General features: G+C 56.8%; 1 protein-coding gene across 1 annotated transcript; it reads right to left on the bottom strand.

The window, feature by feature from the left end:
* Window positions 1-12,680: 12,680 nt before the first annotated feature.
* TEX44 (testis expressed 44) lies at window positions 12,681-13,715 on the bottom strand. Its single transcript, XM_026491710.3, has one exon. It carries the CDS (start codon window positions 13,713-13,715, stop codon window positions 12,681-12,683), a length of 1,035 nt encoding a protein of 344 aa, XP_026347495.2.
* Between the last annotated feature and the right edge of the window lie 315 nt (window positions 13,716-14,030).

Here is a 14,030-nt window from a genome sequence, read left to right as displayed (position 1 = left end):
AAAGAGCGGAGGTGCGGGTCGGGTAGTCAACTTTGCGCACAAATGTACAAAATTGCGCACAGGGGCCGCAGGCCTTGGTTTTGGGGACAGGAGGGACGGAGCATTACGTCCAGAGACTGCTCGGCTTCCCGCTGGGGATCGCGGGGGTCCTGCGGGGGGGGAGGGGGGCGCCGCCCGACCCGGGCGCAGGACGCGCCTCAGCCAAGCTCCAGTTGAGCCCTGGAAAAACCCCGGCGCGCATGGGAGAGGCGGGCCAGCTCGTAAGGACGGCGGGAACAAAGGCGGCCCGCGGCCGGATGCAGTCATGGAAAAACCCAACGGGGCGCCGGGGCGGGGGCGGCAGGGGAGAGGCGGCGCGTGCCCCGCAGCCCTGCCACCCTCGCCGGCCGGTCTGGGCGGGGCTGCTTCCAGCCGCCGCCCCGGAGCGCTCCCGGCGGGCGGAGGAGGGGGCGGCCCGGGAAAACAGAAAATGCTGGAACGGGAAGGGAGGCCCATGCCCGGGGCCAGAGAACGAGCAGCCCCCACGGTCCGGATGCTCTCGGCCGCGAGGCGAAGGAAGGGTGGCCCTGGCTGGTACTCGCCTGGCACACGCAGTGCTGCACACGGCCACCTGGCCCCTGCGGCAGCCGGGGGTGGCCAGCCCGTAGGGGGCGCACACAGACCCGCGCATTGGCCCGGACGCGTGTTCCGAGTCGCAGACGCTCCTCCTGCACACACAGGATCATTTACACGCACGTGCGCACAGACACGCGAGCTACCCATAGCTCCCAGAGCAGAGCGCAGGGAAGGCCGAAATAGACGTTCGTTAGGGCGGTCCCGGCGTTTAGATACAGAGGCTCAGAAGCTGGGGGCGGGGCCTTAGCCGAAGCGGCGGTTGGGCCCCCGCCCCCACTCCTTATTGCAGGTGCGGGGACTGGGCCACCTGGGCCGACGACGTGCCCAGGTTCCGCCCGGGACTGGAGTTTCCCTCCAGTGCGGGCCGCTTCCTGCCCTGGCCTAGCTAGTCTTGCGAACCTGGCTGCAGACTGGCGGGCCGCGGGGGTTTTTATGTAGAAAAGGAAAGTGTTGGCTCAAGTTGGACCTAGTGACTCCTGAGGCCTTTTCCAGCTCTGACTTGTTATGAAGAAGGAACTGGACCCAGAGGCCATAAAAGGAGTTGGTGGGAGCCGAGAAAAAAGTCTTTGGCCTCAATCACAGGCTCTTCTTGGTTCAAATGTCCCCTTGTCTATTTGTGCTGCTCCCTGCCGTGGGCCGTCAGGGGGCAGAGCCTAAACCTGTGGGGTCCCTAGGGTGGGGAAGGGATGTAGAGGGGCCAAGGACTAGAGGAGACCCCAGAATCTGCCAGAATCGGAGGCCGCTGTATTGGGGTGGCAGGAGGGGGTCCCTGAAGGCCAGAGGGCAATGAAGCAGGAGACCAAACTTCAAAAGTTTCAAGAAGGGGCCATTTTTATGAGCGCTGGCTGTTGGAACTGTTGCTGGAACACAGTAGGGAAATACAGGAAGATAGAGGTTCTGGCTTCCACTCAGAACACAGGGTCAACAGAAGCAGGGACACCAGCAACATGACCGGGTCAGATGAGCTGACATCAACCTGTGGTCCCCTTGAGAAATGAGGTTGGAATCAGATGATCCAGCTCTGTCTCTTCCTAGCTTCCTGGTTTGGGGGATCTTGTCCAACATCTTTGGACTTCAGATTCCTCATCTGTAAAATGGGAACAGGAGCGCCAGCACCAGTGTTTTGGGGATTGAAAGGATGTATAAGTCCCCGTTCCATCTTGCCTTCTCCCCTTTTCCACTTCTCAAAGTCCCCGGTGCTTGCTCCCTAGGACTTCCTCCAAGTCCTAGTTTCTTGTGAGCAGGTGGGGTCCAGAGGGGCGAAGGCTGGGGAGCAGCGCCCTCTAGTGGTCAATATCAGGAGGGTCCCGTCAGTCCTTGAAGACACGCCCAGGCAACATGATTAGAGCCTGAGGGTATCTGGCAAGTTAGAGCCTCCCCAGGGCTGATCGTGGGGGCGCCACTCTGGGAGGCCTTTCCTTCTGATTCAGTTCCCCCTTGGAACTAGCAGAGAAAATGCTGCTTCCCCACAGCAGTCTCTCCTCTGACCTCTGGCGGCCCAGCTTCTGCAGCTTTAACAGGCTTCTCTCACTTCTGCCCCGGAGGAATCTCTGCACTTAGCGTTCATACTGGGTTTTATAGCTTGCAAAACCCTTTGACACACATCACTTGTCCCTGAGGTGTGCTGTTTCTGGGTGGTGATAGCGCTGGATGGATAGAGGATCGTGGTTTGGAGTTCGGCTCGAGCGCAGTGGGCTGATTTGGATCCTGCCTCTTCCATCCAGCTCCGTAACCAGGGCGACGTTCAAAACATTGAATAATCCGTAGGGCAGGCAGCGACCAATCAGAACAGGCCCTGCTCTAACCGCCAGGTACGGCCAAATGCGCGTGTACCTGCTGAAGATTCTGGAATAACCTTAACCTCACGGGGCCTCGGTTTCTTCATCTGCAAAATGGGCATGGTGGTTGTAATAGTCCCGCTTTATAGGGCTGTCATGAAGACTGAATTAGTTAATGCGTGTAAAAGATTGAGAAACCAGTGTTTGACACATAGAAAGCACCAAAATAAGTATTAGCTTTATTACTGATCCAGCTCCTCTCAGACTCAGTAACTCAGGGTGGTTGCAACTTTTAAGGGAGACTCCCCAAGTGAGCCCACTGTGTGCCCCTGGGTTCACCTCCTGGCTTACCTCCCACTCTCCCCTTCTCCTTGTCTGGCCCTTCAGTTACTCTATTTTCTAGAAGTGCTTCTCAAACTTTACATGCAGCTGCATTTCTGGGGGATCTTACTAAATTGCAGATTCTGATTCAGGGATTCTACCTTTCCTCTAAGCTCCCAGGTGGCACTGATTCTGGTCTGCGAAGTAAGACTCCAGAAGATCATTGCAGACACAGAAGGGTCTGCTGGTTGACCTGTAAATATTTATTGAGCACCCACTCAGTGCAAGGCGCGTGGGGGATCCAAACAAGTCCCAGGACTGGCCTCTAACCTCAAGGAGCAGAAAGGCTATTGCACAAACCCCAGTTAGTCACGATCAGGCCAAAGGGCAAACATGTGCCAAACAGCAGGTGATACACATGGTGAGTCCTGTCTTTGCCCAGTAGCGAGAGTGAGGCTCTAAACAGGTAATTGCCATAATTGCCCTGCTTAAAGCTGCCCCATGGCTCCCACCTCACTCGGAATAAAACTTGAATTCTTCTGGATTATTCTTCCAGGCCCTGCATCATCTGGCCTTGCCTCTGACCTCATCTCCCATTACTCGCTTTATTCTAGACTCACATTTGTTCCTATGAACCCAACATCCCAACGTCCTACCTGAGAGCCTTTGAACTTGCCTGGTTGATGCTTCTCCTTCAAACTGGTGAGTGCCTGGCCTCTTGTTGCCTCCTCAGAGAGACCGTCCTTGACCCAGAGGATGTTTGATCTAAAGTAGCTGCCCCCAGCTCAGATCAGATATTCTCTATTGTGTCATTCTGGTGTTGTTTTTAATAGAACTTCGAAGTTTGATGTTACTGCATTGTATCTTTGGTTGCTCTATGTCTGCTCCATGAAGGCCGAGGTATTTGCCTGCCTTATTCTGCTTTACCCCCAGGACTTAGGACCGCATCTGGTGCATAGTAGGCCTTCAGTGAAGATTTGTTGAATGAATGAAAGAACAACTGTCATAGGCCGGTTAAAGAGGTGGGAGGGGCCGATGGGTGCCTCCGGTGGGTGAGAGACTTCATAGACTAGTGTACAGGAAGTTTATCAGGGAGGTCTCCTGGGGTCACAACTGCGGAAAGGTCCGGAAGGTGGCAAAAGCAGGAAGAGGGAGAAGTAGGGCTTCAGGCCCAGCTGACCCTTGGGGAGCTCGCAGGCGGGGGAGGTCTTTCACCATCGTCCCCACTGCAGGGCCTGATCCTGGGTGAAGGTGAACCCAATAGGCTGAGGCAGAGGCTTCCTCCCCTGGTTCCCTGAGGGCAGAATGAGGTGTACCATGGGTGTGACATAGACCTTAAGAGGCTGCAAACACACCCTTGACTTTTGTTCTTATATATTGTTTGAGAGTTGATTCCTGCCAAGCCCTCATCAATCAGTTGCTACATTTCACATTTCATCATCTTACAGAGATGCCCCTTATATATTTTTTCAAGAGCAAGTGTTCTTCAGCTGAAAATAGCCAAACATCCAGCATTTGCATAAATGAACATTTCTGAAAGTATCCTGTGATTTGGGCACTTTGATGGGAAAGCACTGGACACATCCCCTCCATGAGATATCTGAGGAATCCCAGCTCTGTTTGTGTTGAAGGGGTGGTTAGGAAAGTGCCCCCAGAGGTGGCCGGCATGGGGAGAGGCCAACAGATGGACCCTGATGGAGGGAAAAGGTAGACTCTGTCCCAGAAGTCTGCTTGGTGTTTAGGACTTGCCAGCTGGGTGGGCCGGGGTTTGTGAGTATACAACCCATGCAGTCACCCAGGGCCCAGCATTAGTTCAATGCTCTATTGTCACCATCTTGACAGTCTTTTTTTTTTTTTTTTTAAGTTTATTTATTTGTAAGTAATATCTACACACAAAGTGGGGCTCAAACTCATGACCCCGAGATCAAGAGTCACCTGTTCTTACAACTGAGCCAGCCAGATGCTCCCCCCCCTTGACATTTTTAATAGTTTTTGAACAAGGGACCTTCTTGCATTTTCATTTTGCCCTAGGGCCCACAAATTATGTGGCTGGTTCTGCACACCAGCTCTGGTTCCTAGGCTCAGGGTCCATTCCTGAGGAATCCTCTGGGAGAGTCTGGCAAATCTGGGGGGGAGGTGAGCCCAGGTGCATCCTAGAACAGGTCCTGTGTGTGAAACTGGGATCATGGAGCCAGCTTCAACGGGAGGAGAGGGGAAGAGAGGGGAGGGGAGGGGAGGGGAGGAGAGGGGAGAAGGGCTGCACCCTTTTCTTAAGTGAGGATCAGGCTGTGGAAATTCACTGCCTGGGAAGGACAGCCCAGGGGCTGCTCTTTCAAAGATACCAGATGCCTCTGGTCCTCAGCGCCCCTGGTCAGTGGTCAGACTGTTGACAAAAGTGAAGGTTTACAGGGATGGGGCAGATGCCTCCCTTGGGTGGGACAGGCAAAGCGTGCTCTGGCTCCTGGGCAAATAGCTGGTCTCCATGTCAATGCATACCAGTTCTCTGAGACCTGGGTCCAGGTATCCATGTCCCTGGATCCAGCCTGGTCTGGCTCATTGTGCCGGGGGAGGTGGCGGTGGCTCCCTGGAGACAGACTGTGGGAGACTTGATGTTATCCTCTTACAACAGGTGTCATTAGGAGGGAAGAGCCTGAGAGGCCTGGCTAGACTGCATGGCCTCAGTCCTGAGACCCAGTTACACCCCCCTGAAGTCCTAGGGGCCCCCCAGGAAACCTGAGGCCAGCTCTCAGGCCCACAGTTTTTTCGCACACCTGATGGGTCTTTCTGCTCATGCTGCGTCCTGTCCCTCACCTTCTTCCATCCAGATTTGAACCTTATTCTCTCTCCTCTGTGACTGATGCCACCTGCCTCAGTTTACCCAGGGACGTGTCACTTTCACTCTCTTGCAGTTCGTCCTCAGTGGGCAGCACTGGGGCTTGTTTCCTACATTGTCCCCGGGTCATTTTTGAACAAGGGGCCTCTCATTTTATTTTTGCATTGTGCCCCCCCCCCCCAAATTATGGAGCCAATCCGCTGATGTGCTCACCGGGGCACGGAGGCCAGGTACGGAGGTGTTCGAGATCAGCACCTGACGCGGGGTTCTGAGTGCTGGAGGTGGCTGGCAGCTCTGAGAGGGCAGCGAATGTCCACCGTCCCATGGGAATGCAGTGCTGAGCACCTACTGTGTGCAGCGAGGGCCAGGCCGCTACAAACAGAAGCCTCTTTCTTCCTAGAGTTTACTCAGGAGAGCGTTTATAAGTAGGACAAAGCCCGCCGATCCAGGGGCCTCCCCCTCAGGCGTGGGGAGAAAACCCGGGCGGCAGGGAGCGGAGGAGGGGCGTCCTCCTGTAGGGCGCAGACGCCGCCCCGCCTGGGTCGCCGGCCTCCGAGAGCTGAAAGGGCCTCTGTGTTCCGTCCCCCGCCTGCCCGCGGGCCAGCAGCGCGTTTCCTCCGCTGCGCCAGACCCCGGAGGCTCCGCAGCCCCTCTGGGGACAGACACAAATAGTTCCCGGCCCAGCTGCCCGGCCAGTTACCTTGGGAACCAAACTCAATCGCCTGACGTCACCCGGCCGTTGCGTAGCAACCGGCGTAGACTCACCCTCGCGCGGCCCCCGCCCCGGCACTGAGGTCTCGGTCGCCAGGGACACGGCGGGGCGGGGCGGTGGCTGTCCTCGCCGCCCCTCGCCCTCCGGGCCGCGCCCTCGGTCCCGCCCGGAGCTGTGCCCACCCCACTTCCCCCCAGCCCCGGCGGAAGGGGGCCGGCCCCAGCAAGGAAGCGGCGCCGCCTGGCCTCCGGCCGCCGGTGAGGGCCCGGCGCAGCCTGGGTGCGACCCTCGGCCAGCCCGCCTTTCTCTCCCAGAGAGGGGCCTTTGTTGGCCGTCACCCCGTCTGACTGCCCCAGTTTTCCGTTCCAGTCTCGTTTCTCACCAGGCCCCAACCTGGGCTCCTGCTCTGGCAACGAGGAGCAGGTGGCCGGACGGGGGCGTTTTCACTCCCCTCCCCTCGGGTCGCCCAGGAAATCTTTGCCTCGCTTGGCCACCTGCCTTGGGGGAGGAGACACCGGGCCCTGCTCACGCCACTCTGCTTCCCTCCCTGTTTCGCTCCTCCACTCCTGTGCCTTCCTCTGGCGTCTGTCCTGTGCCATTCACCTCCTTGCCCTGGCTGCAGTCTGACCAGGCCGCCTCTGGGTGGGGGGCGGGGCGGGGGGGCTCCCTGAGCGCCTTGCAGAGTTTCTGGCGTGGGCCTCCTTCTTAGGCTGCTCTATCTCCCTCCCATCTCTGTTTCGTACCACGGCCGATCTTTACGTGCTGAATCCCAAAGCCCAGAACTACGCAGGGGCCGGCAGTCATCTGCCATATCTGCCCCTGCCCCAGTCTGCCTCAACTTAGCCATCTTTGGTCAGGGGTTAATCCTAACTTCCTCCTCTTGCTAGAGGACCTTGCTTATCTTGAAGTTCAGTGTGGTGGAGGCCATCTGTGGGAGGTGCTTTTCCTCACCAGAAACTATTTTGACAAGTACTAATAAAATGCAGGGGGTCAGAGGCAAAACCAGGTGTTTTAAGTGAATCCTATTTCCTCATTGGTTGATATTTAAAATTCAGAGATGCAAAGGAATCTTTTTTAATTCATGGCGTTAGAGGGAGTATACTTAAGAATGCCTCAGATCTTTCCAAAACACATGGTCATAGGAAGCTTCTGACTGGGTAGAACATTTACAGACTGGTGTGAAAGTGGTTTTTATCTGAAGGCCCCCATTCAGTTGCAGGGGGAGGGGGGTTAGAGCAGTGCCCCCTGCAGTGAGGACAAAGGAAAGCCAAGAGGGGACAGGCTTCCTTAATTCCCTCCTTCTCCTCTCTGGGAGAGAGCCACCTGCTCTCTGGGCCCAAGAGCCACCTGCTCAGGGAGGTACCGGGAACTCTGGATGAGGAAGGCCTTTCCAACATGTGATCCAGGCTGGGCCAACCAGAGCAGCTCCCTGAGGATTTATCAGGCAGAAGCAGGGAAACAGATCTTTCCTCTCAGTCTTGGAAGCGCAAGCTTGTGGGACTGGAGCCTTCAGGAGCCACGTTCCCTGCACGGAGCAGAAGCCTGGAGAAGACACAGAGTTGCCATGGGAGCTGGAGGACAGTCCCTGATCCCGGGCATCTCCAAAGCCAGTTCTTCCTAGCCCTTCTCTGCCTGGCCCATCAATCTGGGCCTAAGGAAGCTGTTTCGGGCTGGTTTCTGTCACTTCCAAGTTAAAAGACTCCTGATCAACAGACAGACAATGCAGAAAACCCCAAGAAAGGGAAAAAACTGACATTTGTCACATGCCCATGGTGAAATGCTATTTTTAAAAATATGTATTATTGGTGATAGCATCCCTGTGAGGCAAATGGGAGACCTATTTTATAAATGAGGAACCCGAGCCTGGAAATCAGTAGGACCTTCGTCTAGTATCTCAGGGTCCACTTGAGGACTCCACAGGGGGGAGGGGGCAGCCCGCTTTCAGGCTCAGGCTCAGTGGGTACTGCTCTTCTAGAGACCCCCTCAGCCAGGCCCCACCCTTGAAAGCCTTTGCCATGGTGGGATCCTTTCTGGAGGACTCTGGGCCGTCTGAAGTCTGACTTGGAGCGCTCTTCTACAGACATTGCCATGATCTTGGGCTCTGGCGGTGACTTCGGTGGGAGGGTCTATCCGCTCTGCCCTTGTTGCTTTTTTTTTTTTTTTAAGATTTTATTTGAGAGAGTGTGTGCATGAGTGGGTGAGGGGGGGCGGGGAGGGGCAGAGGGAGAGGGAGAAGCAGACTCCCCGTTGAGCAGAGAGCCCGACCCAGACCCAGCCGGGGTTTCCCGAGTCAGCTCGATTGGTGGTATCTTAGAGTTTATTTTGAACCGTGACATAATAAGAAATTCATATTTGGTCTCTGCCTCACCCCTGCCCTCTTCCTGGCACAGAACTTCTAAAACTCTTGGAACTTCTTGAGTGGTTGAGAGGGGTGAGAAGAGCATCTTTTGTTAGTCATAATATGCCCCTTTCAAAGATACCTGAATTTCCATAATTGACTCTTGGAGATGGGGGGGGGGCTAGAAACCAAGGAGCCAACAACCCTGGGATTAGAAAGTTGAAACTTTCAGTATCCCCTTCCCCCACCTCTGGTGAGAAGAGAGGAGCTGGAGACGGGCTTAATGACCAATGATTTAATCAATCATGCCTATATAATGGAACTTCCGTAAAAACCCTAAACAAGAGAGTTTCTGGGTTGGTGAAAGCATCCACGTGTTGGGAGGGCGTCACACACCAACTTCTGGGAGACGGAAACCTCTGTGCTCGAGACCCTTCTGGCCCTTGCCCTATGTACCTCTTCGTCTGCTTGTTCATTTGTATTGTCAACAATATCCTTTATAATAAACCAGTGATAGTGTTCTCCTGAGTTCTAGGAGTCCTTGTAGCCAATTATCCAGCCTGAGGAGACAGTCGTGGGAATCCCTGATCTGTAGCCACCTCAGACAGAAGAGTGGGTACCTAGGGACCTGAAGTGGGGCAATCTGGTGGGACTGAGCCCTCACCTGTAGGGTTTGTGCGAACTCAAGGTAGTGCCAGAATTGAATTGTAGGACACCCAGGTGGGGGGTCTGCAGAGAACTGGAGAATTGCTTGGTGTGGAAAACCCACACATTCGGTGTCAGAACTGTTGTAAGTAGAGAAAATTTTCTTTTAACCCCCATTTCTCTCACAAGTGTGTCTCAAATCCCCAGGCAAACATCTTCAAGGCTGGGCTTTGGCCTTGTGCCCTCCGGGTACAGGCCGGTGCCACCTTCCCCCCAGCAGAGGGTGCACCCTCCACTCTCAGGGACTGGAAGCTCCAGAACCAGGCAGTCCCGGAAATGGGGCTTCCTCTCAGCCTAGAGAGGATCCAGTCTTTCATTTAAATATGTAAATGTGTCCTTAAGACCTTAATTCACCTTTACACTTTGGTACATCCCCCTGGGGGGGCTGCCCTTATCTGTGGTCACTTTCTTTTGCAGACACCCTTTCCTGGATAGATCTGTGCCTCACCCAGCCAAACCTATAAACTTGGCCACAATCACATGGTGACTTTAACCAATTAGCCAAGTGGCTGTAGACTAAACAATAACATTGTCCTTACCAAACAAGTAAAAACACTGACAAAGATTTAGCCTTTTTTTTTTTTTTTTAACCATTCTCAAGATGGCGTCAAATTTCTGACTTTTCTTACAATGAAGCTTCTTTTTAAAAAGATCTTGCGGGGGGGGGGGAGATCTTTGAACTTTTCCCACGGTTTGAATTTGTAGGTCCCCCACCCCCACATCCCCACAAACACACACACGTCTCAGATGGGAAAAATAACAGCAGCCTCTGGACACAGGTTGGGTTCTCTGGAACACAGGCTCTGAGCCCGAGGGCGGGGAGGGGAATGAGTCGGCAGTACAAACCGCAGGTCACCCCGGCCCACCCCACGGGGGCGCTCTGGAGCTGGAGCTGGACGGTCAGGCCTGAGACTGGGGCACAGACCCGGCCACGACGTGGGGCGGCGGCTCTCTGATTGCTATCCGCGGACACTGCTCCCTGCAGCTGGGGGAACAAGTCCTTCATCGAAGGGGACAGGGCTGGCCCTCACAGTGTCCACCGTGCCACGGGGGTGGGGGGAGGCCACAGTGTCCCTTCTGCTGGCTGCCAGGATTTGTCGGTGCCCTTCCCTTGGCCAAGCCCCTGCCGGGCTCAGACGGCAGGACGCTGTGCCCGCCCGGGCGCTCGGCCCAGCCGAAATGTCTCTCTACGCAGAACCTCTGTCACAGGCCCATCTCTCAGCAGCACATCACACATCCAAAAAGATGGTTGTTGATCCTGGAGGAGGGCTGCTGGTCATCAGGTGTTAGCCCAGCTTTGTGGGGGCGTGTCTCTGCCTCAATTCTCAACCCCAGAGAGTACCCTCCCTACAGCCAGCCCGTTCTTCTCACATCCGCTCATTCTCCCCCCCCCCCCACACCACCTTGTTCCCACTGTCTCTCCCCAGTAGTCTTCCCCTTGCTCCATTCTCAGCCCTCACTAGGCCACATGCCCGATGGGCTGCAGGACTCCCGCCTGTAGCTGCTCCTGTGTCCAGGCACTGCTTCCCTCTTGCCCGGGGAATGGGGCCTTTCCCCAAGTTCCCGAGTCGGGCCTTTCCTTTCTCCCTCTGGCTGTTTGATCCAGAGCTGGGGTGCTCCCACTTCGGTGCTCTTCTCACCCTCAGCCCCCAGGGTGCAGGCCCGACCTTCTCCCCGGGTGCACTGGCACCTGGATGCCTGGGGCAGCGGGTCCCACCTACAGAGAAGATGTGTTCATGGGGGTATTTGACGACATGACTGTTTATTCCACAGCAAAGAGGAAGGCTGGAGCAAGTAGGGAAAGTCAGCCCTTGCTGCACAGAAGCCTCTGTCATAATCACGGCGACAGCTAACACAGAGCTCTCAACTGCGTGCCAGGCAGTGTTCTATGAACTTGACTCATTAACTCATGTTGCCCTCGGAGCAGCCCGAGGCCGTAGGTACCGCTATTATTGACATTTTACGGATAAGGAAACTGAGGCACAGGGAGATGAAAGTTACACACTCAGTTAGTGGGAGGGAGAGCAGGATTCCAGGCAGCCCGGCCCCCAAGTTGTACAACGCTTTAACTGGCAAAACGGTGTTGGTCCAGCAGCTCTTCCTGTGGGAACCCCCACTGCTGGGCTGACCCTAGTGCCCTGCCCTCCCCCCCCCCCCCCCCCGGTAGGTGTGAGGCCCAGGCCAGGTAACGAGGTATTCCATTTCCAAAGCCTTAGTGACTGGTGAAGGACAGAGAGCAAGGGGGCCAAACCTACCAGAGCTGGTGAGAACAAGGGCCTCTGTCTTTCCAGGAAGGTGGCTGAGCCGCCTGGGAACGGCGCCAGGAGGAGGGCGGGAAGGGCAGAGCTGGAGAGACAGAGCCCTGAGGACAAGGCTGAGCCCAGGTCCAGCCACGCCCACTTGGCCACTGGGCTTTTCGGCTAATCCCTTCAGCCAATCTGGTTGGAGTTTGGTTTCGTCCCTTCCGATCTCCTTCACCTTGGCAGTCTCTCTCAGGCCGTGCCTGCCAGACGGTGGCATTTACCTGGTTCAAAAATTGTTTGTGGACCGCGTTTGGGGTCTACCCTGGCATCGTCATCACCTGTCCTCTGCTCTGGGCTCAGGTCAGGTGGAGCTGCCCTCCGCCCTCCCCAACTAAGCGCGCCTCCGGCCTGCCTCAGTTGCTGTTCCTGTCCCCTCTGTGGGGGGACGCCACCGCTCCTCTCTTTTCCCGTCTGACTCCGTTGATCTTCTGGAAGACCCCGATTACCGGCATCTGAACGGACAGTCTTCCTCCTCCGAAGGTTTTGCTTTCACGATGAGGACAGTTCACGTCTCACCGACAGAAAGTGGCAGCTCCTTGAGAAGAGGGCTAGACACACCTGGTCTGTCTCTGTGTCCCCTTGGGGCCTGGCATCCCGCTTCCTCATGGGAGCCCCCTGCACGGCAGGGGTGGCAAAGGCACTGCCTCTGGGGGCCGGGCAGGTGACATCAATCACGTCCCAGCCCTGCTACGCCAGCAGGGCCCCCCCAGCCTGCTACGTCAGCAGGGCCTGGGGAAGGGTCAGGTCTCACTTCCTCAGGAGCCCACTTACTTGGTTGGAGATCCAGGCAGGGTCAATGTTTGCAAGTTTGAGGACCCCATGCCCGGCCCCCTTGCCAGGCTCTTCTCTTTCTGGACTTCAGTCCCCAGCCCCCAGCTGCCCCCCCCACAACGGGACAACCTGAGAAGCCCTCAGGGGACACCCTTCTGCTCTTAGAAAATAAACGCTCGCCAGTGCTTTATTGCCCGATCTGGGGAGAGCCAGCCAGGGCAGGAGTGGGCAAGGGAGCAGGCGTGAGGGTCCCACGGCTCTCAGAAGCTGCTGAGCCGGTCCTTCGGGGCTCTGTCCGTGGGGTCTAGTCAGAATTTGGGCCATCATGGGCCTGGCCGGGGAGAAGGTGGCTGGTCAGGTAGCGCACGGCCGAGCGGACGCCCTCTACGGTCCTCTGCTCCACCCTCTCCAGCATGTGGGTGATGGAGCGCAGAGCCGAGCTAGTCCCTGCCATTGGCCCAGAGGAGAAGGTGCTCCCCAGGATGCTGGAGACGGAACGCAGGCTGGGGCCAGTGCTGTGCAGCAGGTCAGTGACGGAGCTGTGGCCGGAGGCCAGGAAGGCCGTGGCCATGCCCGTGGTGGTCTCTGACCACACGAGGACGTCTGCCAGGGAGCTGATGGTCCCCTCCCCTCCGCCCAGCAAGCTGGTCATGGAGCGCATGTAGGTGTTCTCCTCATCGGCCTCGTAAAGCCTGGAGTCTAGGGACCTCCTCCCCAGGGCCACCTCCTGGGGGCCAGGCGAGGGCGGGGCGCTGCCTCCTGGGGACGGAGGGAACTGCTGAGCCTGCAGGTTTCCCGAGCGGTCCTCCGAAGCCCCTTCTGTCACTCCCTGGGACCTGTCCGTGTCAACGTCCAAGGCCTCCGGACCCTCAGGTCCCTCCTCAGCAGTTTCAGTGGTGCTGGTGGCCTGACTGCCGAGCCCACCATCCACGTCTGCAGTGCGCTCGACGGGCTGAGCGTCCCCGTTCCTGTGGAACTGAACCTGAGCCCTTGGGGAAGCTGGAGCTGATTCTCCTTCTCCGCCCGGGGTTGCTGCCGTCTGCGATGCCTCCCCCATCAGGGGGTCAGCTTGGGAGGTCTGAAGACTCCCCGTCACGTGCGGATCTTGCCCTGGTCCATCGCATGCTTCAGGCTTGTCCTCGTCCCCGGATGCTGATGTGGGTTTGGAGGTCGCCGACTTGATGGAGGCCTGATCTACATCCCGCTGTTCAGATGACGCTGCAGCACCGTTAGCCACCAGGGCGTCTGCGGGGAGGGGGGCCTGGCTGTCTGCGGGTCTGCCGTCGCCATGTGTCGGGAGGCTGGCAGCTCTGGCCTCTCCCGAGGCTCTGCTGGTCATGTAGGCCCTCTGTCACTTGTGCTGGTTGAGGGAGTGGCCACAGCCCTGCTCACCTTGTTCAGGTGGTGAGGTCACAGGGGGCAGTAGGCAGCTGGCGATGTCATAGGTACTCGCGCAGCAAGGGTCCTGAGCCTCTGCACTGGCTGTCCCACTGGGCTGAGTCCGCAGGACAATTTATTTATTTATTAATTAAAGATTTTATTTATTTATTTGAGAGAGAGAGAGAGAGAGAGCACAAGCATGGGGGAGAGGGGGAAGCAGGCTTCGATCCCAGGACCCTGGGATCGTGACCTGAGCCAAAGGCAGACGCTTAAC

This window comes from Ursus arctos, unplaced genomic scaffold (assembly GCF_023065955.2).
Source record: "Ursus arctos isolate Adak ecotype North America unplaced genomic scaffold, UrsArc2.0 scaffold_1, whole genome shotgun sequence".
Lineage (NCBI taxonomy): Eukaryota > Metazoa > Chordata > Mammalia > Carnivora > Ursidae > Ursus > Ursus arctos.
Note: the sequence above shows the minus strand (reverse complement) of the source record. Positions and strands in the feature narration are given on the sequence as shown.